The sequence below is a fragment of the Tursiops truncatus genome, chromosome 9 (genome assembly GCF_011762595.2).
Source record: "Tursiops truncatus isolate mTurTru1 chromosome 9, mTurTru1.mat.Y, whole genome shotgun sequence".
In the NCBI taxonomy this organism is placed as follows: domain Eukaryota; kingdom Metazoa; phylum Chordata; class Mammalia; order Artiodactyla; family Delphinidae; genus Tursiops; species Tursiops truncatus.
In genome coordinates, this window is record NC_047042.1 from 104,994,698 (window position 1) to 105,018,489 (window position 23,792).

Here is a 23,792-nt window from a genome sequence, read left to right on the forward strand (position 1 = left end):
ACTGTGTAAAATGTCCTTTCTTTACACCCAATTAAAAATCATATTTTACACCTATATTAAAAATCAGTCTATCCAGCAGTTGAAGAATGGTACTTTATCACTGTTTCAGTCTGCATATTCCTATATTAGTGGGACACATTCCATTCATTCATTCAACATCTGTATTTTATTGCTCATTTTTCTAGTGGTATTTATCTTAGAATAATTCCTATATAGTTGGCTGAGATTCTATTAAACGGATGTGGACAAGTAACAAGTACTGGCTGGAAACACTGCTTTTCCTGTCAAGATGGATACTGCACATGATGAAATTACTTGTGCTTTATACTGTAGAAGATGCTAAGTGAAACTGCATGACCTCTATTACCCATATAGCTGGAGTGACAAAGCTGGGGAGTAGGTGGTTACAAATATGAACTGGAAGGGTCAAGATTCTTTCGGACAGAGCAAAACTCAAAAGCAACAACTTTAATAAAGTCCTGAAACACTAACCTCCCTAGGACTCCCTATAGCACCCTGGCTATGATCTCTAAACGCATTTTCCACTAAAAGGAACAGGGGATTTTGAAGAAATGGCTGATTCCAGGTCTGGGACAAAAACTGTTAACGTGAGCCTGGGGCATCCTGCTGAATCAGGAGTAAAGAAGCACTCAAAGGCCCTCCCAAAGGGCGGTCACCTGGAAGGGAATATAACCAGATTACAAACTCTCAGGTGACAGAGGGCCTACTTGCAGGACCCTGGTCAAAATGATAAGATATACCTGAATGCTACCCAAATTCTGAGAAACAAAATGCCTGGGAGGCAGGGGCAGAATTCATGGAAGGACAGACTCAGGTGAGTTTGAAAAGAAGAGATCTGAATGCAAGAAAGAAGGCCCCAGGGGAAGGGCCTCCACGTTCAAGGCCCTGAAGGGGGAGCTGGCCTGTCCATGAACACAGGGAGGCCAGGGGACAGAAGAGCCAAGCTGAGGGGGTGGGAGTGTGAGTGACCGTGTGTGGGAGGACGAGAGTGAGTGTGTGAGCAGGTGGACAGGTGTGAGGGCGGGGGCACAGGGGGGAGCCACCGGGAGGGGCAGATCCAGGCAGCGCTTTGGGAAAGCTACTAAAATTAGTGCCTCCCCCACCAAGTCTGGATGACTGGGATCTCCTTTCGGGAAACTGAAGAATCAGTGAGACGTGCTTCCAAAGGACAGGAAATCAGCTCTTTGGGCTGCCGAGGAACAGTGAGTATAAGGTGGGCACGTTGCAACTGGAACCCCACCAGCGCAGCATGTGTTCACGGGAACCTCAGCCAGCTGCCCTCTGCCCTCCGTGCCATCTGCGGGTTGCAGAAGAGTCGGCAACAGCCACTGCTCATTTCAGCACTGACTACACGCCAGGTGTCCTACATGGGAAGTCTGTTAAAAACGGACTGGTGGAGACTTCCTTGGTGGTCCAGTGGTTAAGAATCCGTCTTCCAATGCAGGGGACGTGGGTTCAATCCCTGGCCAGGGAACTAAGATCCCACATGCAGCGGAGCAACTAAGCCTGCGCACCACAACTACTGAGCACGCGCGGCACGAGGAAGAGCCCGCCTGCCGCAACTAAGACCAGATGCAGCCAAAAAGAAAATAAATATTTAAAAACAAAACAAAACAGACTGGTGGCTCCGCCCTTCTCCAGAGTTTCTGAATTTTCTGATTTGGGCTGGTGGTAAAGGTCACGAATATTTTTCTTATGTCTTAAAGCTCCTAGGACTTCCAGCTTTCACTTGGGATGTAGAAAACTGGGAAGAGCATCACTCCTGGATGCATGGAGAGCTGAGGTGACAGGGCCATCCCAGGGCAGGAGAGCCAGAGTAAACCCTGTGAAATCCACAGAAAAAGGCGGGCCCGGGAGAGCACAGCTGCTGCAGGAAAGGCAGAAGCCCTGCCTTCGAGAGGTGAGGGCCCACAGCCACTCAGAGGACAGGAACAGAATTCACCCTCTATGCCTTGACCACAGAGATGCAGTATTGCTGGGGGCGGGTGCGACACTCTCTCCTGCACAAGACCCTCCAAAGACAGAGTCACAGGGAGGGGGCAGGGCCACTGAAAGAGCACCACAACAATGGTGGTGGGGTAAGATGCTCCAAAATGATGAAAGATATCAAACCCCAGATCCAAGAAATGCAGAGAACACCTGGCGGGATAAACAGCCGCAAACTCCCCAGTGGCTTAATGTGTGGCCTAAGATTGGACCTCTTCCGTCCAGTGGGCTCCATGGACCTGCCAGCCCAGCCCTGCCTCGCCCCTCATGGCCGCCTCCCATGCGGGGCTGCAGGAATCGGTTTCAGGAAGCCTCATTCGAATGCTGCAACCTTCCTACTCCTGGTCTCGGGGTTAAGGGTCTGTATCTGATGCAGCTGGAATAGGGCAGGCAAGGACCAAGGGAAGACCGGGAGGCTCACTCCTGGGGGCACCGGCAGCCAGTGTTTCTGGCCTGTGGCCTGAAGGACCAGAGGAGGCTGGTCTCAGGGTGAGAGAAGAACGAAGCTGAGGCAGAACAGGCACAAGAGACAGTGGCCACGGCGTCCACATTCCATCCTGTTCCTGACTCCCAACTGCAGCCCCTGCATGGGTTTCATGAGACATCGATATATGCTCATTTTGTTTTTAAATAAAGCCTCCCCTTCTCCCCCTTCCTTTGCTTAAGGTACCTCAATTGCTGGAGTCCTAGCTAGTAGGATTCAATTTCTTTTCACAATCACTCTAAAAGGAAGATGTTATTTACATTTTATAGATGAAGAAACTCAATCTGTGGATCAAAGCCTCAGCAGGCATGTCCTTTGCTAGCTGGGAGGACCCCTTTAGGATAAACACATTCAGAGTGAGCCCCAGACCATCTCCTGGAGAAGTTCTAGAAAGGACCTCCTGACTCAGTCTACTCTAATCCATACTCCCGAGACAAACCTAAAAATGACCTAAGGATTGTGCAACACCCTTAAGAGTGTGTGCCAGAGGCAATCCCAGCAACTGTCAAGTTCGCATGAGTAGGTGGCCGCCACTTCCCTGGGACACGCCCAAGGGCAGAGAGTAGGTCGCGCCCTGGCTCGTACCAGAAACTTAACCCAAGCTTCTGTGCTTACCAGTGCTCGGCCTCTGCTGTCAGGATCCCACCAGAATGCTAACCCTACGTACGGGAAAATATTTAATTTCTGAAACATCTGAAGACTCACTACGTGCCAGGTGCTATACCAAGTGTTTTACAGTTAATCGTCACCTCTAATCTTTTGAGGGAGGTATAAGTGTACTCCCCATGTTACCGATGGGGAGACTGAGGCTTACAGAAATTAAATACAGTTGGGCCTCCGTATCTGAGGGCTCCAGCTCTGCCTCCTCAGATTCAACCAAACACGGATCAAAAGTATTCAGAAAGAAAAAATTCCAGAAGTTCCAAAAAGCAAAGCTTGAATCTGCTGCACTAGGGCAACTATTTACATTGGACTTTCAACTATTTACACAGAATTTACACCGTACTAGGTGTTATAAGTGATCTAGAGATGATTTAAAGGATACGAGAGGATGTGCGTAGGTTATGTACAAATGCTACGCCATTTAATAAGGAACTTGAGCACCCACGGATTTCGGTCCATGGGAGTCCGGGAACCAATCCCCTATGGATACTGGGAGAAGATGGTAGTTTGCTCAAAGCACGCGGTTCAAAGGAGAGAAAGAACCAGGAGCAGAAAGTGAGGCTGTGTGGCGCTCACATCTGTCACTTAACCTGAAATAAGGTGACAGTACATCCGCCCTGCCCCCACTGTGCTCAACGAGGTCAGCACTGCAGACACCTGTGGTTATTTTTTTAAAAACAAGTAGCACATTATCAGAACTAATCTAAACAAATAAACGAGCAAAAAAATGTGTGAAAGTTTCATATTCTTCTGAAGGTTGCCACGCTTCTAAATCATCTGAATAGTCAAACCCCCAAATCTTTCTGTTTTTCACTGGGGTGAGGAAGGACTTGGCAGCCAGCAGGGAATTCTGCTCTTACATTTTCCAGATGAAAGCGACTGAAAAAGTCCCTTTTCTCTGAAGCCTGTGCTTGGTGACTGTAATTCACCATATAAGGATACAAGTGATCCTCAACCTTTCACAGCCTCATCCTGCTTTTCTGAGTACTAAAATTTCATTTGGAAATTAATATTATAATGTTATTTTTATTTTATTTTTTACTTTTTGGCTGCACAGCTTGTGGGATCCTAGTTCCCTGACCAGAGACTGACCTGGGTCCCCTGCAGTAGAAGCACAGAGTCTGAACCACTGGACCACCAGGGAAGTCCCTACAATGTTTTTTTTAAACTAAGTATACCTAAGAAAGATCCAATGAAGAATATTACAAAGTTTTGAGGAAGATTTAAAGATTTGGATTTTGTTACATTCTGAGCTGAATAAAGAACACTTTCTTTAAATTGTTAAAAATTCCCTGCAAACTAAAAATACTTATCAACTTGCTAAGGATTAGTTTTTTATATTCATTAATGAAGGAATTTTTTAAAACGTACTGTCTTTTCAATAACTTGTATGTGGGGGAAAAAAACCCATGAATTTTGAATCTTTTACGGATTTCTTCATTTCTCAAAATTTTAATAAATTAAAATTTAACACAGATGTTCCTTAATAGCTTTTGAATTTTACCATGCTTTGTGTTGTTAAGATACATTCAAAATAAGCCAATTATTTAAGCAATAAAAAGCAAATGAGAATAATAATTTTAGTGGTAACAAAAAGTGATGACACTTACTTCTTATGTTTTTATGCAGAAAAGCACCACTTGTTTGGTCTAGATAAACTTGTATTTTAAAAACCAGCAACAATAATTTGTATTAAGTTATTTGAATCAAATTATACAAATGAATAACCCCATTTTACACTACACATGATGTTAATGACACCTCCAGAAAGGACTCATTGCAGGTTACAAAAATGGCACACCGTGAAGAAGTATCAGAGAAACAGATCCATTCATTCATCAGACATTTACTGAACTGTATGGAGACAGATATGGCTGTGGCTTCCAAAGATTAAGAAGTGTACTGTGAGGCACAGGGACAAGGAGGGAACCTGGCTGCCCATGTCCTGGGAAGGGCAGCATTCTGGGAGAAGAGAGAGAGAGAAGGAGGGAGGTGGAAGGGACGATGGGGGAGGGGGTGGGGGTGGTACTACCACTGCACTGGACAGATGACCATCTGCGAGTGAGAGCCGGCCCCTGGCGGGTCAGTCTGCCGGGGCAAGGCCCCTAGCAGTGAAGTCCACTGAGGACAGAGCCAAGGCAGAAAGCCAAGGAGAGGCTGCAGAAGCCCAGATGAGGAGCCTTGTAGGAATGGAGCCGCCCAGGTGAGGATGGACAGTCTCAGTGAGGGGAGGGGCCTCAGCGAGGAGATAGGGTCTCAGTGAGGGAGAGTCTAGGTAGGTGACATGTTTGTTGTCTTACTTTTGTGGCTAATAATGAGTAATAAGTATTGACGACTTATAACAAAAATGGAATGTGAAATAATAATATCATGGTTTATCCAAGTGTTAAAATATAATTTAGTTAAAATTAATCTTTGTGACTCTTAAAAACACGGCATACTGTGTGCTTCATCCAACACACCCCGAGAGGCAGGCAATGGCAGGGTGGGGGACAGCTGCAGGGAGACTTAGGGTGAGTATGAGGATAGCAACTCTGCCAGACCAGGGCAGGTCCAGGTGCAGATCCCCAGACTTACTAGTTTTGTGACTTGGACAAATCAGACTCCCAGGTCCTGGTCAGCAAAAGTATTTAGTGTTAGTTATTTAACTACAGAGCTATGAGGATTGAATGAGTAAATATATATCATACTCAGTGATAGGCGCTGAATGTTAGTTACAACCTATACTTTCTAAGGTCTGCTTTCAAATTTTCTGCAGCAAACATTTTTATAATGAGAAAAAAAGTTGTCTATCGAGAGATGTGAAGCCCTCCGTTAAGGACAGAGAGATGAAAGCATGCAGGATTCATGCATCAAAGGGAATAAAGTGAGTTAAGCTCTTTTTCTCCACTCTGTCTATTCTTCGATATGTACACATTCTTGTCAGTGAATGGCAAGAAAAGAATGAAATAAACATTGACTTACTGGCTTCCTAAGGAAGAAGATAGACAAAGCTCCCACTAAGGGCATGTCTCCAATCAGTGGTTCCAGGATCACCCGCATTGTACCATGAATCTAAATTCAAATGGGAAACCGAAACGTTAACAGAAAACAATTCCACAGGCCATTACAGACGCAAGAAGGAGGATGCAGGATCCTCTCAGTGATTCCTGAGCATCTGACTTCAGGTTTCTCTCAAGGTATAACCTATAAACAAAAACTTAACTTCAAAGAAATTCTGAGTTAATAAAAACCTCATGATTTTCTTTCTGAATAGAGCACAGAGAATTTGAGAAGACTATGAAACTTAAAAAAACCTTACCTGTATACTTTGCACACCAGCTCTACAAAAATATCGCTTGATCTCCAAATCAATCTCACAATTTCCTACAAAACTAGCAAAGAAAAAGTTCTGTATTACATTCTCTTAATCACCACAGACCTGCAAGCTATATAATCTGAATACAATGACAGTAAAGCAGCCAGAACTAGACTGTAGGCAAAGCTGTAACCTGCAGCCTGGCCGTGCCAGAGTGTTCTAGCACCTGCGTTGGAGCGGTCACGGACACCAGTCAGGACCGCCGCATGGGTGGCGAGGCAGGCAGCTGGCCAGAGGCCTTGGTATAAGTGTCACTTCTCAAAGTGCAGCTTCTGGAGCAGTCTCTTGACGGAGCGTAGTTTTCATTTGTTTTATAAACAACTATGCTTGTTTAAAACATAAAAAATGCTGAGATTGTGTTGCACCACAAATAAACGCTGCGCCCAAGCTCCCCGTACTGAGGAAACGAGCAGTGCTCAGGGCCCTCTGATGTCAAAGGTTAAAGACATTACATCCATCTGAGGTATCAATTTTACTCAACGATTAAGTCTTTTCAATCATTAATGTGAAACAAACATGAATACAGCCTGATGCTGAATGTAAGGCTGGCACCCATCTTTACTGTGAACATGGCACGTCCACTACATTTTGCGTGGGATCCGTATGATTTGACTCCCACCCTTGACTCTTGGACTCTTTGACTCCTGCGTGGGAGCGTTGGGGGGGGGCAATTTGATAATCATGAGAGAGACTGTCTAAGCACATGAGCAAAATAGTGACAGAAGGCGTCTGGGATGAAAGTCTTCCAATATTCACAGTTCTGATGTAAAAGTCAGTACCTGTAGGTTCTTTTGGTGAAGAGGGGACGTACAGTCAAGCACACATTTTGGCAGAAATTTGCTGCTAGCCACGAGGGGCAGACATCTGAGTTAATAACAGCAGTGCTTTTCTAGCTATGAGAAGATGCAAGAAATTGGGCTCATAACATCGTCTCCTGAATATATCTATCTGAAGACCTGTTCTGCCAGTCTTCCCAGAGCACAGAGGGCCTCATTCCTGATCTCTGCCCTGAACTCTTTTCAGGGTGTGTGGAAGGTCAGCAACTGCAGTGGCTGGCGGCCTCACCCTTGTAGGGGCAGATGGTGAGCGACAGGTTTTCACCCACACACACCAAGACTTGATCATTGATTTCCTCATAGCTCTCAATTACTCCTTCCCCAACTCCATGGCCAGTAACCTAGTTACGGTCCTTATCTGGAACACAGGAAAAAGCAGAATGCAGACTTTTTAGAGACATAAATATCTGAGCTGCATAACTTGCGTATGCCGTCATGTCTGCTGAAACCACAAAAGCCAGGCTGCATCTTCAAAATGGCGTCCGGTAGCAGATTCACTCCGATGTTTATTTAATGAACGTGTATGAAGTGCTCCCTCAGTGCTGGAACAAGAGAACAAGGCTCCCACGCTCCTGAAGCTCACCCTCGGCCTAGTGGACAGCCCTCCCAGGGTGCGGCTGACCCGAAGACACACGCGGGGCTTCCTCTTCTACTGCACTGACAGCAGCAGCGTTTGCAGTAGTTCCAAATACGTTAAAGACGCAGAGTTTTCCGTATCACATCATCACGACATTCTATGCTCCCTTCTAGAATAAAGGTAATTGGTACTGACTGTTCATTTACTATATTAATATACTTCAGAAACTCAAAGATGATAAAATAAAACGATCCTTAGCCAAAACAACAAACCAAACCCTGCGGAGCCGTGTGTCAGTCAGCAGCTCAGCAGCGGCCTGCACACAGCTGGGCCGGGGCCTCAGGGAAAGCCGGAACCTTGGCAGTCACTAAGACACCAAAAAAGCAAAAGAAAAAAACGCCCACGAACAGTGAAGACAAGAGCCAGAGAAAACCTCTCTACCATGCAGGCAAGGCACCTGGCAGACCCCTAAGTAATTTTTTTCCCAATTATTCTTTATTGTGGTAAAATATACATAAAATTACCAGCTCAACCATTTTCAAGTGCACGGCTCAGTGGCATGAAGCACATTCAGATGACTGCGCAACCATCACCACCATCTTCACTTCCAGAACTCTCTGCATCTTGCAAAACTGAAATTCTATACCCGTTAAACAGCAACTTCTGATCCCGCCTCCCCCAGCCCCCTGCAGCCTTCATCCTACTTTCTGTCTCTGTGAATCTGACTCCTCTGGGGGCCTCACATGAGTGGAATCAGACAGGATTTGTCTTTTCGTGACTATCCTATTTCATTTAGCATAATGTCCTCAAGGTTCATCCCTGTTGTAGCAGGACGGACACTACACACTGCAGGATTTCCTTCTTTATAAAGGCTGAATGATACTCCACTGTATGTACATAACACACCTTGCTTACCCATTCAACAGTCAATGAACACCTGGGTTGCTTCCATGTTTTAGCTGCTATGAACACAAGTGCACAAATACCTCTTTGAGACCTTGTTTTCAATTCTTTTGGGTATGTACCCAGAAATGGAAGTGCTGGGTCATACAGTAATTGTTTAATTTTTTGAGGAACAACTATTCTGTTTCCATAGCAACTGTACCTTTTACATTCCCGTCACCAGTGCACAGGGGTTCCAATTTCTGCACATCCTCGCTAATCTGTTTTCTGATAGGTGCCATCCTGATGGCTGTGAGGCGGTATCTCACTGTCGTCTGGATTTGCTTCTCCCTGATTAACAGTGATGTTGAGCACCCTTTCGTGTGCCTGTGTCCACTTGGGTATCTTCTTTGGAGAAACGTCTACTCAAGTCCTTTGTTCATTTCTGAATCAGGTTATTTGTTTTTTTGTTGCTGTTGAGTTGTAGGAGTCCCTTATACATTCTGGATCTCAATCCCTTATCAGATATATGATTATATGGATTACACTGCTTCTACAGGTTGCTTTTAGCGTTGACTTTTAACAATGTTAAGTCTTCCAAACCACAAACATGGGATGTATCCCTATGTATTTATGTCTTCTTTAATTTCTTACAGCAATGTTCTGTAGTTTTCATTGTACAAGTCTTCCACCTCCTTGGTTAAGTTAATTTCTAAGTATTTTATTCTTTCTGTTTCTATTGTAAATGAAATTGTTTTCTTAATTTCCTTTTTGGATTGCTCGTTGTTAGGGTATAGAATGCAACTGATGTGTTTTTTTTTTGCATTGATTTTGTATCCTTCTACTTTGCTAAATTCATTTACTGGTTCTAAAACCTTTTTTTTGTGGAATCTTTCAGGTTTTCTACATAGATCATATTACCTGTGTACAAAGATAATTTTACTTTCTCCTTTCCAACTTGTATGCCATTCACTTCGTTTTCTTCATACCTAATTGCTCTAAAAGAACTTCCAGTACCATGTTGAACAGCAGTGGTGAAAGCAGGCATCCCTGTCTTGTTCCTGATCTCAGAGGAAAAGGTTTGTCTTTCACCACTGAGCATGCCGCTTGCTGGGAATATATGCCTTTTATTATGCTGAAGTAGTTTCTGTCTGCTTCCTGTTTAAGTGTTTTTATCATGAAAGTGTGTTGAATTTCACCAAATGCTTTTTCTGCAACAACTGAGATAATCATGCAGGGGATTTTTTCCCCCCTTAATTCTGTTAATGTGGGGCATTACACTGATCACTTTTCTTTGTTGAGCCATCCTTGCATCCCAGGAATAAATCCCACTTGGTCACAGTGTATAATCCTTTTACTGTGTTGCTGAATTCAATTTGCTAGCACTTTCTTGAGGACTGTGGCATCAATGTTCACAAGGGATATGGGTCTGTCGTTTTCTTTTCTTGTAGTGCCTTTACTTTCTTTTATTTAACATGTTTTATGAATGATAGCAATTATCTAGGCTGCCAGGAACTAAAACCAGAAAGTAAATAAATTTAGGTCTTCAACAAGAAGTTAGTCCAATTCCATCAAACAGCAGGTAAGAAATGTGCTCATTATAACCTCCACCTTATGGGTAGAGCTAAGTGACATCACACATCATTAACTATGACATAAATACAAACTTACCTAATCTGAAGGTCCAAAATAATTTGCCTTTTGTCCACATTTTCAGTATACACCTTAACACCATTGATCCTGAGGGGCTGAAACAAGAACTGGCTTACTTAAAACGTAGGAAGGGTGAAAGGAAAACCAAGCCCTGTGACACAGCAGAGCTGAGACAACGAGCTTCAGCATCAGGCCACAGGAGTGAAAACTCCTCTGCTTCACAATGTACTAGCTGTTTCACCTCCAGCAAGTTGTTAAACCTGTCCCTCAGCGCCCTCATCTGTAAAACACGGTCAGGAGGGCAGCTCCACATGGGCAATAGCGAGGCTACAGGACACAGGACCATGCAGGTCGAGGAGCACGGCCTGGCACAGCAAGTGCTCACAGGCCACAGACACAGCTCCGCTATGACCCTGCTTCGCTCCTTCCCAGGAGCCTTGGGCGCTTGTCTCTTCCAGATGACTTTGATCCTTTCCCTCTACTCCATCCTTACTAATTGTTTAAAATATAACTTCCCTTCATTTTTTCTTTATGTCATAATTTTCCATTTCTTAAGATTTTAATAAAAATGGGGCTTTTGAGTGAATCAAAAATACTAGCTATAGTTTCAACACCTAATACATGCTACAAGGTCACAATCAAATGACTCTGTAAAAAGAAAAGGAAAACCTACAATAGATGCTATATTTCAACATCATTTCAAAACCTTTTTCCCATTGATTTGAAACCCCTCCTAAGAAAGTTTTCAACATGACATTTGAGCATTAAAAACTCAAGCTGAAGAACTACCGGACCTCTGGAGTCTTACTGCTCACTCTGACAGTGAGTGTCCTGAAACCTTATTCCTCAACCAGCTGCAGGAGAAACTCTAAGCCTACACTTCCTACCATCCCAGGTCCCGGGCTTTTCTGCTCGGGTTCTCCTGCCCCTCTCTTCTGTCCCTTCAATCAAACAGCCCGGGTCCTGTGTGCCCAAAAGAGGTCCATGCAGCCACGGTGACGCCAAGCTCCCTGACTGAACCCGCACTACTCTCTGCATTCCTGCCGTCTCCTTGATGATGATCTTACGTAGCATCAAACTGAAGCGCATGTGAAACAGGGACGTAATTCTTCCTGAGACAAACCCAGCTGGAGCGAGAATTCCAGATCTGCGCAAGCATGAGCTTACCTAACTCTGGGAGACACAAACGCCAGCCAGAGGGAGACAGTGACTGTAGGGCCGGAGGAGAAGGGGCAGGCAGGGGAAGGACGCGCCTCAGAGACCTTACACGGCTGTCGAGGCCTAAGCTAGTCACCATCCGCCCTTCACAGTCACGTGCATTCTAGCTTGTAGCTGTGTCTTCCCTCCTGTCGTGATCGTTTGAGGTGACTGAGGTAAAGTGAAAATTAAAGGTAGTGTCCCATGGTGGTCCTGTGCTGGCCTGGTGTGCTCAAACAAAAGGATGCCCACACCCCGACTCGCAGCGTGTTGTAGACCTCACAGCCAAGCGGGCAAACGGCCTGCACAACACAGCCTGGCAGGACACACACACCTGAGGCACCGCAGAAGAGACGGATCATTCTCTGCCCATAGAAAATAGGCCTTGATGGGGAAGGGTGACTGACAGCCTGGGGAGTGTGGGATGGGAACGTGTCTGGGGGCAGTGACATGGATGGGGGTCAGATGGTCCTCAGCCACATTCACTAATACCCCGACAGGCTGAAGCACAGACATCGGGACGCAGGGCGTGGTGAGAGTGGGTTGTCGGGCTCTGCCCTGGTGTGTGAGTTTAAAAGACTACTGAACTCCAAAACAATGTTACCTTGAAACTAATGCTATGTTATGTGTCAATTACACCTCAACAGAAAAAATATTACCTTCAACTGTTGCTAATTATTGTAAACACTGACTTAAAAACATAAAAAAGGAAACTTGCCCTTAATGGTGGTCTTGAGGCTTCCTAGCAGTGTTGGAATTAGTGACTTTCTTTTGTATATAATGATTCCAACAACAAAGCCTACCTTTCCCTTCCCCTGTGTCACTACCGCCACACCGCAAGCCCAGCACTGGAGCCTGAGCTGCTGTTGTAAACGCTGTGGTGGAGCAGGTACCTCCAGCTTTTGTCAGTCTCATCATCCTTATACATCAAACTCCCTTTCCAGCAGGACAGATGGTAGAAAGCTGTACAAAGGTAATTCTAACAGAAGAACGTGGGGCAGAGACTCTCTGGGGCTGAGGGACCTCCGACGGACCTGGACTGGCCAAGAGACCACAGTGGACGAACGAGGCGAGGCCCCAACAGAGGAGGAGAGGGCCCCATGGGAGGCAGACCTGGGGAGGACCCGCACACACTGCCAGCCTTCTGCAAAACAGCTTTCTCTAGAGACAGTCTCAGGTAGTTTACCATTCTTTTCAGTTGTGCACAGGTGAGAACACTTAAGAAGAAACAAACCTGCTGCCCCACGTCAACCCTCGTGAAGCTGAAGGTGCTGAGGTGGGTGTGTGCTCCCCGCACAGCCGGCTCTATGGTTTCTCGAAATAACTTCTCTATAAATTGGCAAATGAAAGGCCACATGTGTTTTACAGTCTGAAAAGGAGAAAGAGCTCAGGTTAAACAAGATGGTATAGTACTTAAGTCATCATGGAAAATTATGCTCCTATAGTTTACCAGAATTTTTGAAAAGCAAAGGACGGGGGGCGTCCTTTTTGCTACGCACCTAAAATTTTTAAATGTATTACAACTGTAAACTATTGATTAACCAACCAATATGTTGCAGGAATTAGTTATTCTAGTTAAATATGCTGTTTAATCATATCATCACATTTAATCATTGCTAAAAAGTCAGAAAATCCTGTGGTTCCAACTCACCGCTAAAAAACTTTCTAAAACTGTATCGTTCTCAACATTAATGAGCTTTCTTTAAGGATGGACTAACTTCTAGTGATTACTTTTCGGGTAATCATTATTCACATTAGTTTTTACTATATAACTCTAAGGATATATAAAACATAGAGATAAAAGAGATCTACTTCAAAGTATAATGATCTAAAAACATAACCTTTAAAAAAAAGATTATCTACCACTAGATTTCTTGGGAGTTATTTCCCTCTTCACAATAATGTTCCAAAATTTTCGCTTATGACTATCATAAAAGAGATCTGAGCAGTAGCTGATCAGAAAAGAAGACACAGGGCCAAACATCCAACTATGAGTATATCATTAACTTCCTCATGTCAAAGAAACAGTCTGCACTGTTTAGAAAAGGAAAGTAATGTCTCAGTTACGACCGAGTTCTTTTGAGAGCAGAAGCCAACCCGCCAAGTCCAAATGCGTTCACATATTGTCAGCGTCCAAATCCCCAAATATGGAAATATGGCACCTCACCCTCTAATTCCCACTGCTATCTGGTGTTCAGTATTCTTCTCTTACCTTATTTAGCCATTCTGCTCTTTCAGTGTCTGGAAAATGAACCTAAAAGAAAAACATACACACGATTTACAATCTCCTGACAACTCTAAGTAAAACGCCACACAGGCCATTTAGTATTCTTCCTGTATATCTACTGTTTGTAAAATGCTGTTTAAGCCCGTCGCTGGGAAGCCCTACACAGAACCACGCGGCCCTGGCTCTCCACGCTCTAAGGACACTCTGAAGCCCTTGCCTACCTTGCCACTGGGCCGAGGGGCTCCCGGAGCGCACAGTCTCAAGCTCCTCCTTCGCCACCAGCACGGCCCCTGCCTGCAGCACCTAGGCTCAGAGCCTCAGAAGCCCACCTTTCCCTCCCCTTCTGGCCCAAAGGAGCCAGCACAAATCTTCCATGTTCGGCTCCTCTCCACACCGTCTCCCAGATGAGGATTAGAATTCTAATGGTTCTCCATGATGGGGCCTGTATACTGGAGAAAATAAGCACAGAGGTAGGAAAAAACCTACGTGGTGTTAAAACAACCCCTGCAGAAAAAGGCTAAAGCTGTTTTGGGCAGGGAGTTCTCCTCTGAGAAATGCTCCGTACTCCCCCACCCCTCAAAGAAAGAAGAACACGCTGGCCACACTAATATCCTGAAAACTGCAGTTCTGGCACAGCTGCACGATGCATCTCAGGCAGGTTTGTACCGGTGACTGGGACATGGTCTGGAACTGCCACACCTACCTTCCTAAGTAACACAGATACTGTAGCCAGTAAAAGACAAGCCCCACCCCATCCTCTGGCTGAGAGGAGCTGGTCAGGGGATATTACTGTGGGGGGGGGGGGGTGTCCCCAAGAAGATGCCTCTTTGAGGACCAACTCTACTCTCAGGCTTGGGCTCTAAGCACAAACCATGGAGTGGGGCCGGAAGCAGCCAGGTCCAGGTTGGAGAGGCCACCGTCATCATGTCTGTTGTGGTCACACCGCTTCACGGAGAGGCCACAGCAGGTTCCACGTGCCCCACGTCCACGTGCCTAAGCAGACCTACTCCTTTACGCTGCAGGATGTGAAGCTTTTAATTTGCTTGAACCCGAGGGTGGGCTAGCATGACAAATAAGTTTTTCTAAATTAAGTTAGTTTGAATCCATCCTGGGACAAAACCAAATGGATAGCAACCTTCCAGAATGAAGAAAAGGCTCAAGAGTTGAGAAAGATGACGCTCAAGAAGCAAGGGCTCAGGAAAGGACTGCTGGCGAAGCTTGCTCAGATCTGGAGGCCATGTCACTGCAGAGGTTTGACCGGAAGGGAACTGGACTGCACTTTCCCCCCAGAAGGCAGGAGGCATTTGGGGCTGGGGATGGGGAGAACTGGAGGGCTTACCAGACTAGCTGGGCTAGGCCACAAGAGGGTTAGATCGCGGCATGAGGTGGCTGAGGAGGGCAAGCTCTCTTCAAGGCCTTTCAGCTGAAAGGTTCAGAGGAGCAGAAGGTGAGGGAAGACAGATGCCGAGGGACAGCCAACGGACAGATTGTAAATCTCCCCTGAAGTAGGTTTCTGGAAGATCAATGAGGGCAACATGACTAAGCCACAAACTATACTTGTGTAAAATAATACAAGTAACTACCATTTACTGAGTATGCGTTGCTATCTATGCAGCAGGTTCTGTGCTACGCTAGTCACGCACATAGTATCTGAGTTAATTCTTACAACAGATCTACAAATTTGAACTATTACTATCCCATATTTGCAGGGTAGCTACTAGTGCCAGAAGGGGGATGAAAACCAGATTGGTCTGCTCATGTTTTTGGCCACTTCACTACTAAGGGGTGTGCAAAGTGCGTGGAGCTCGCCGAGCCCTCAGGAGGACACACTCGATCAGAGTAGAGCCTGAAACTCCGACTCCATGCCTTAAATGTACGAGGTCCTGAGTGCCAGCCAGAAGTAGAAAATTTTGTGTTTAATAGTGATTCATCGAGTAACTCCAGAGGTTACACAAATCCTGAAACAGCCGATGGCAAAGTTCAGCAAACACAATAGCAGTTCACAATAAAACACTGTTACCAGACCCAGTGTTCCACCCAAGACTAAGAAGAGAGCGATTTAAGACTGGTTTCACTCAACATTCAAACTCCTTCCTAGGAAAGAGCTAGTATCCATCAACACGAATTAATAATTAAGTAGTAATGACAAAATTCCATGTGCATCCAACCACCCTGTGACCCAGCAATTCCATTTCTGAGCATCTCTTCTAGAAAGAAGATGCATGCACAGCACTGCCCGTGGCAGGAGCGGCCAGGACCGCGGGGTGGAACAGATGCTGCACCCACACTTGAAGTGCTGCGCAGCTACAGAAGTGGGGAGGGGCTCCACAGCAGTGATTTCCAGAATTGTTTGAATACTTGCTGTGGAATAACTCCCAGGATTTTTTATTTTTTTTATTATTATTTTTTTTTTGCGGTATGCGGGCCTCTCACTGTTGTGGCCTCTCCCGTTGCGGAGGCACAGGCTCAGCGGCCATGGCTCACGGACCCAGCCACTCCGCGGCATGTGGGATCTTCCCGGACCAGGGCATGAACCCGTGTCCCCTGCATCAGTAGGCGGACTCTCAACCACTGCGCCACCAGGGAGGGCCCCAGGATTTATTTTTAAGTGAAAGTACAAATGGAGAAAAGCAGGTACAACTGCTACCATTCATCTTGTGGGGGGCGGGTATATTAAAAAATTTTTAATAAAAAATGAACAAAAACTTAAAACACTGTTGCCCAGGGAAGAAGGGGACAGGGTAGAAGAAACAAGCGCATGAGAAGAGCCCTAGGTTGAATCAAGCCCCCCAACCCTGCCCAGTGCCCAGTGCAGCCCCACTGGAGGGGACCCCGCTCTGCTCCTGTTTGGGAACACACCCAGCCATCCTCACAGCCACCACCACGACCATGCAGACAGGCCTCGAGTTACACAACCATGGGCAGGGGCAGACCCTCACCTCCTGCCTCCAAGTCCAACTCTTAAAATCCTTGGCACACTTAAGTGGTTCCTTTCTAATCTTCCCAGCATCAGAGAATTCCTGCTGATATCAAACAAGTGATTTAATTTACCAACTGGGCCCGTATTAGTCCCTCTCTCTTCCAGTCAGTATGTCGTACCAAATTCATGTGTGCAAATACCATCAAATGAACTTCTACTTTCAATTAAAGCATTACAAGAAACTACTACTATGTTTGGTAATAGAAAACATTGCCAGACTTTCCAATTAATGAAAATTTATTAGTAGAGGCCATATATTCTTAAAAATACTGTTATGTTTGTATGTGTGCATATAAACATATACTTTTATATAAGTTATACAAGTTTATAAATGTACAGAAAAAGTTTGCAAGAATACAAGGAGTGGTGGCTTCCCTGGTGGCGCAGTGGTTGAGAGTCTGCCTGCCGATGCAGGGGACACGGGTTCGTGCCCCGGTCCAGGAAGATCCCACATGCCGCGGAGCAGCTGGGCCCGTGAGCCATGGCCGCTGAGCCTGTGCGTCCGGAGCCTGTGCTCCGCAATGGGAGAGGCCACAACAGTGAGAGGCCCGTGTACCGCAAAAAAAAAAAAAAAAAAAAGAATACAAGGAGGGGACTTTCCTGGTGGTGCAGTGGTTAAGAATCCTCCTGCTAATGCAGGGGACACAGGTTTGAGCCTTGGTCTGGGAAGATCCCACATGCCACGGAGCCACTAAGCCTGTGGGCCACAACTACTGAGCCTGCGCTCTAGAGCCCGCGAGCCACAACTACTGAGCCCACACGCCTAGAGCCTGTGCTCAGCAACGAGAAACCACCGCAACGAGAAGCCGGAGCACCACAACGAAGAGCCGACCCCGCTCGCTACAACTAGAGAAAGCCCACATGCAGCAACGAAGACCAAATGCAGCCAAAAATAAATAAATTAATTAATTTTTAAAAAATACAAGGAAGGGGCTTCCCTGGTGGCGCAGTGGTTGAGAGTCCGCCTGCCAACGCAGGGGACACGGGTTCGTGCCCCGGTCCGGGAAGGTCCCATATGCCGCGGAGCGGCTGGGCCCGTGAGCCATGGCCGCTGAGCCTGCGCGTCCAGAGCCTGTGCTCTGCAACGGGAGAGGCCACAGCAGTGAGAGGCCCGTGTATCGCAAAAAAAAAAAAAAAAAAAAAATACAAGGAGGGGAATGAGGCTTTTATAGTTTCCTCTATTTCTATATGTTTGAATTACTTGTAAGAAGCATAAACTACTTTTCTAGTTATTTTTGTAATTTACAATTAAAACTAAGAATTTTCTAACACAAAAGTACTACTTTATACAATAAATGACTCTGAAATTATGTGACAATAGACTTTTCATAAACTACATTTTAATTATATTAGCGAGAATGATACTTAGAAACAAGACGCTCTTATAAGTAATCTACTCCAAATCTGATTTGAAAAATTTTTTTTCTGAATCATCAAGTTTTAAAGGTAAAGTACAACTATGTTGAAACAAACACTTTAATGACCAAAAACAATAATGACTCCTGTAAAAAATATTCCAAAATGAAATATTCGCCTTCCCTAACAGTAGTTGATTTCTCTTAAGTTCACCGGTATTTCTCAAGTTAGGTCTGCCAGTACACCAGCAATTCCTATTCATCCTGTCACACCTCAGGCAAGACATACACCAGTCCCACGAGTCACCTACATGTAATAATAGAGCTTCTCTACTCACCATCATGCACCAGGACAGAAATACAATTCGCCTGGTGTGAATTCTGATTCTGTTACTGCATTTTCGTCACTGTGCTTTAACCTACCACAAACGTATAGATTGTTCTTTTTGAAAAACAGGCTGAAGAAGCCATTTTTTGAGCAGTTAGTTGGGTCTGGCTCTGTGCCCAAAGCCAGGGACATGACACGGAATTGGCCGTGGTCCTGTCCTTGAGAGGTTCATGCTGGCGGGTGGACGGGCGTGGAGAGGTATGACCGCCAGCCTAGGAAGAAAGAACAGTGCGGGCTGGGAAGGGTCTGATGCTGCCTCCAAGGGTCCACGAGAGACTCAGGAAGACTACGTTAGATGGGTTTGAAAGGGTTAGCTGGGGGTTGCCATGCAAAGAGAATACACTAAGCAGAAATAATGGTGCATGCAAGTTACTCTGGTTGGATTAAGAGAAGAGAGGAATGGTAGATGCTGAAGCTGAAAAATCGGGTCAAAACCAGCCTGAAGTGCCTTCTGTGCCACACAAAGGAGTGTGGATTTTGTTCTACTGGCAATGGGTCAACGCTGGAGTTTTCAGGAGGGAAATTATGTAAGATTAATATTTGAGGAAACGTATTCTGGAACTACCAGAGGAGAAGGCAGAGAAACCATCTGCACAAGTAGGCTTCCAGTACAAGTGAACTGGCTCACATCACTATAGTTTATGTGAGATGAATTCTGAAAGTCAAGCCATCTCTTAGTGGAGAATCCCAGGACATTCAATAATTCTGAGGTTTTTAATTTGTAAGGGATGGTTTCAAAGTGCCAAAGAAAAAGAATATATCAAAATTGAAGACAGTAAATCTGTTACCAAATTTTAATTCTGTTCACTAAGTCAAAAATCTGCTTCTCACTAATACATATTCATAAACACTTGTTTATGTTCCACAAAACAGAATTTAAAGTAGCTAAAACATCACAGAGAAAGGTAGAGATGCACAGGGAAAATAGAAAATGTGTTCCTAAGGCATACAGGAATGATGAACACATGTCATTCGGTTTCAAATCTAATTTTTCAGCTGAAAAACAAAACCTAACAAACAAAACATCACCAAAAAAAAAAAAACCCACTCAAATCTCCTCTACAAGTCTAATTATGAAACAAGTTTTCATATTTATTATTCATAGTATCTTTACAAACTAGAAATAACCATTGTATGAGTACTGAAATTTTGATTATTTTTAAGAGTTGACACTACCCAAGAAATCTTTTTTAATCTTTTCTTTAAAAAGAACAAAGACATATTTTGGATTCTAATATGATATTGATATTATCAAAGTTGTTTAGAAAAAAATAAACCAAATACAAAAGACAGAGCACTGGTTGTGTGCCAGAACCCTACCTACAGACAATGTCTTGTTTAATCCTCACAACAACCTTGTCCACAGTTAATTCCCCACCTAACAGATGAGGAAACAGGAAGGATAATTTGTTAAAATCACAGGGAAATAAGTGAACTAGAGGGAAAAGGCCCAGACCCACAGGGCTCTAAAGTCCTCCCTAAAGTATAAAAGATGGAACAAATTTATACATAGCTAAAATTTTCTACTTAAATCATATTTCACCCACTTCTGAACACGGGATAATGTTTAGAACTGAAGCTAAACAGAAGAACTGTCTTTCTTTAAACAGCATTCCCCTTGAAGACCCTGTTAATAGTCGGCACTTGTGCAAACATCCCTGCTCAGTCTAAGGCAACTATACAAAGTGCAGCTGCAGGGAGTCCTGCTGAAATCCCACCACCACTAGTGGTGGTGAAACACGCAGTGTAAATTAACCCATCCCTTTATTTTAGAAATCTAAAATAAGGTAGTCAATGTCTGGGAAATACAAGTGAAGATAACATATCTATTTCACCTGAAGCATTACTGATTTAATGTCTTTAAGTAAAATACAAAAGATAATGGATAAAATGATCATTTTAGAAACCAAATGTCATTAAACTTCGAATAGCAAACTGGCCAATCAAGTTCACTTGTTCATATTCTTCCTTATTCCAAGAAGGATTTGAGCTTTGCTCGTTTCTACATTCCTTTAAGCAGTGTCTCAAAAAACCAAAAACTAAAAAATCAACATCAAAAATCCCAGTGGCAGAATTCACTTCATCTGGGACAGATGTGTGCCCTGGAGCCCAGAAGAGGTCCCTGCTGGGCAGCCGGCCCTCCAGGTGCTACCTCACCGGTCACCCAGCACACCAGAGTGTCACCCGCTGTCGTCGATCCCCTAACACCAATCTTCCTGCACAATGCAAAGAGTTCTACCTAAGTCCACAAGCTGAAAAGATCTAAGCAGGAGTTTTGTTTTCCTGTCTAAAACTAACACTTACATCTCAAAAATAAGAATAGATGAGGCATGGCCGAGGAAGAATGGGCCAATTGAATCCCATCAACCCACACAACCATGAGAGATAAAAACTGTGTTTTAAGCCACTAAAAAAAAACAAAAAAAAAAAATAGATGAGGCAAGACTAGGACAATCGAACCACAGGTTCTATGAAACCATGAGAAGCCTGTACTTTATCATCTCACAACAGAAACTGTTTTCAGGAAGCCTTTAAGCAATCAACACATATCTCTACCTGGAAGTACACTGCAGTTTACTTAAACAGACCTGACTGCATTCAAAGAGTTCACAGGCTGGGGAGAGACTAACTAGAAATCTTCAAATGTTTAATGTTCCTTTGTCTGCATATGGATTAGTCTTAAAATCAATGCAAATGGGAAAGGACAGACTCACAGACAGTTAAAATTGCCCAGAAAAATTCAAAGCGAGTCCAAGGTTCCAACATATAGAAGGGCTCCCTGGAGAACCCCGGATTTGGGAGCTGTTGTCACTGATGGGGAAAGAGAGTCGTTCTCCCTCTCTGGACCTTGGGTCAACCGGCCATCTACAGCTCTCTATGCCAGTGCTTTCCAATCATGACAGACACAGAAAACCATGTGTATACAGTCTGCTGAGATAAACTAGGGGGACCTGGGAGCATCTGTATGGGTCTTAGAGGAAAGCCCCTTACAATTTCTTCATGCTATGTAATTATCATGGGAAAAAATCATTAGAAACACTAATAAATACTGACATTGGACAAGACTTCCAAATAAGAGGATTTAAACAAAGTTGCAATGTTAAGCCACCAGCATCTTGCAGCATCCATGCTACCCCTTTGTGGCCCCGCAGTGGGGAGCTCTGAGCACTCCTCAAGACTGGCTGGTGAGCATGTCAGGAGAAAACGACTCAAACGTAAACTGGCACCAACATAAATTTGTGCCCTCCAACCTTTTTACATTAACATTTTTTTACCCATTAAACCATCTCCGTCTTTCCTCACAACCCCAATTCCAATCTGCCACCTCCCACCTTCTCCAGGGACTCAGTATGCATGGAAATTGGAAAAATAGGATCAAGAAGTCTTAATAGGATATGTTTTCTAAAATACTGGGATGCTTCCTCCTAATAGCTACTCTATAAAGAAGAAAGTATTCAAGGCTAAAAACGTGAGAGAGGAATGTCTCTCTCAGAACCTCTATCAAATGGTAACAGTACAGCCAAATTACTCCTTTGGATGGTAAAAAGAAATTGCACAAAATAACTGGATTTATCTATTTCTAGTGTACATAAAAAGTAGGCAATCAATTAATTCACACAGTAAATACAGCAATTTATATTTTTCAACATCCACAGCATTACAATTTTCCCAGTGGTTTGTTACCAGTTTTATGTAGACTTTGACTACTGTGTAACAGGGTGATTTGATACACCAAGAACACTGTAGTACAAAGACATTAAAATAAAATTGGAAAAGCCATTTGTTTAAGGCCTTTCCTACCAGGAAACACTTTCAAAATTCTCTCCAAGGTGCTTTGTCGTTCATGAGAAATTTCACTAGGGAGTCTGAAGAAGCACTACTGTTCCTGCCGTCTTTACCTGAACCCACAGGTAGGGAGTGACCGGACCTCTCCTACTTGCTCACTACAAATCACCAGAGTGAGGGTAAATTTGTTGCTTTCTTCTGTCATTTCTAAGAACTGGCTGCTGACAAGAGGAAAGATGGCTGAAACCACAGTGGAGAGCCACAGCTCGTGGACCCGAGGCTCTTCCTGGCTCAAGGATGGCAGAGGTGGCAGGAGAGGGGAAATAATTATATACAACTGTTGACAAATGCTTGTTTAGAGCATGTTTATCACCCAATAATTCATTACTATTTCTTTGTTATATAAATGACCACTATTTTTGCAAATCGGTAAACAGTAAAATAAAAATTAAAAAGCTAGCCTTGGGGGCTTCCCTGGTGGCGCAGTGGTTAAGAATCCGCCTGCCAATGCAAGGGACATGGGTTCAAGCCCTGGTCCGGGAAGATCCCACATGCTGTGGAGCAACTAAGCCCGTGCGCCACAACTACTGAGCCTGTGCTCTAGAGCCCACGAGCCACAACTACTGAAGCCCATGCGCCTACAGCCCGTGCTCTGCAACAAGAGAAGACACTGCAATGAGAAGCCCGTGCACCACAACGAAGAGTTGCTTGCCGCTAGAGAAACTAGAGAAAGCCCGCAGGCAGCAACAAAGACCTAATGCAGCCTAAAATAAATTAAAAAAAAAAAAAAAGCTAGCCTTGAGGAATCCCTGGCGGTCCAGTGGTTAGGATCCTGCACTTCCACTGCAGGGGGCACGGGTTCGATCCCTGGTCCGGGAACTAAGATCCTGCATGCCACGTGGAGCTAGGCTTATCCCAGCATACCTCCTATAACTAACAAAGCTGTCCAAATTATGTGAAAAACAATTCTTATTTCTAATTTGCTAAAAAGGAATGTTACTATCAGGCTTTCTATAATATATCTGCTATGTTAGATATACTATTCATCCATCCATTTATTTTTGAAGGTGGACTTAAATTTCAGTGCACGCATAGAATGAAAAGAAAATTTAAGCCAGGACTAAGAGTCAGTGGCAGGGTCAAAAGAGGGATACATCTAACTTCTACCCAGCAGAACAATTAGACATCCCTTCATCAAAATACTAATGCCAAGAGATTTATTTAATGCCTTACATATAGATGCATGTTTATGATAGTCTTCAAAGACTTGAAGTATATTTTAACAAAATTCTAAAGTCATTTAGACATTCTTTCTGTAACTGCTAAAAGAAAAAAAAATCACACAAGGAAATTATTTGACAATCTTGATTTAAAGTTGAGGTTTTGGCATGAGATATAT

At 44.3% G+C, this 23,792-nt stretch overlaps 1 protein-coding gene across 7 annotated transcripts in view; it reads right to left on the reverse strand.

Annotated features, from left to right (window-relative positions):
* ESYT2 (extended synaptotagmin 2) overlaps positions 1-23,792 on the reverse strand; it is a 77,305-nt gene that overhangs the window by 33,372 nt on the left and 20,141 nt on the right. For all 7 annotated transcript variants that reach the window (XM_033863574.2, XM_019930233.3, XM_073810147.1 and 4 more), the window contains exons 2-6: positions 13,870-13,911; positions 12,892-13,026; positions 10,479-10,555; positions 6,456-6,528; positions 6,119-6,208 (exon numbers count right to left, since the gene is read on the reverse strand). In XM_033863574.2, coding sequence (XP_033719465.1) covers positions 6,119-6,208; positions 6,456-6,528; positions 10,479-10,555; positions 12,892-13,026; positions 13,870-13,911 — 417 coding nt within the window. The remainder of the gene's footprint in view (positions 1-6,118; positions 6,209-6,455; positions 6,529-10,478; positions 10,556-12,891; positions 13,027-13,869; positions 13,912-23,792) is intronic.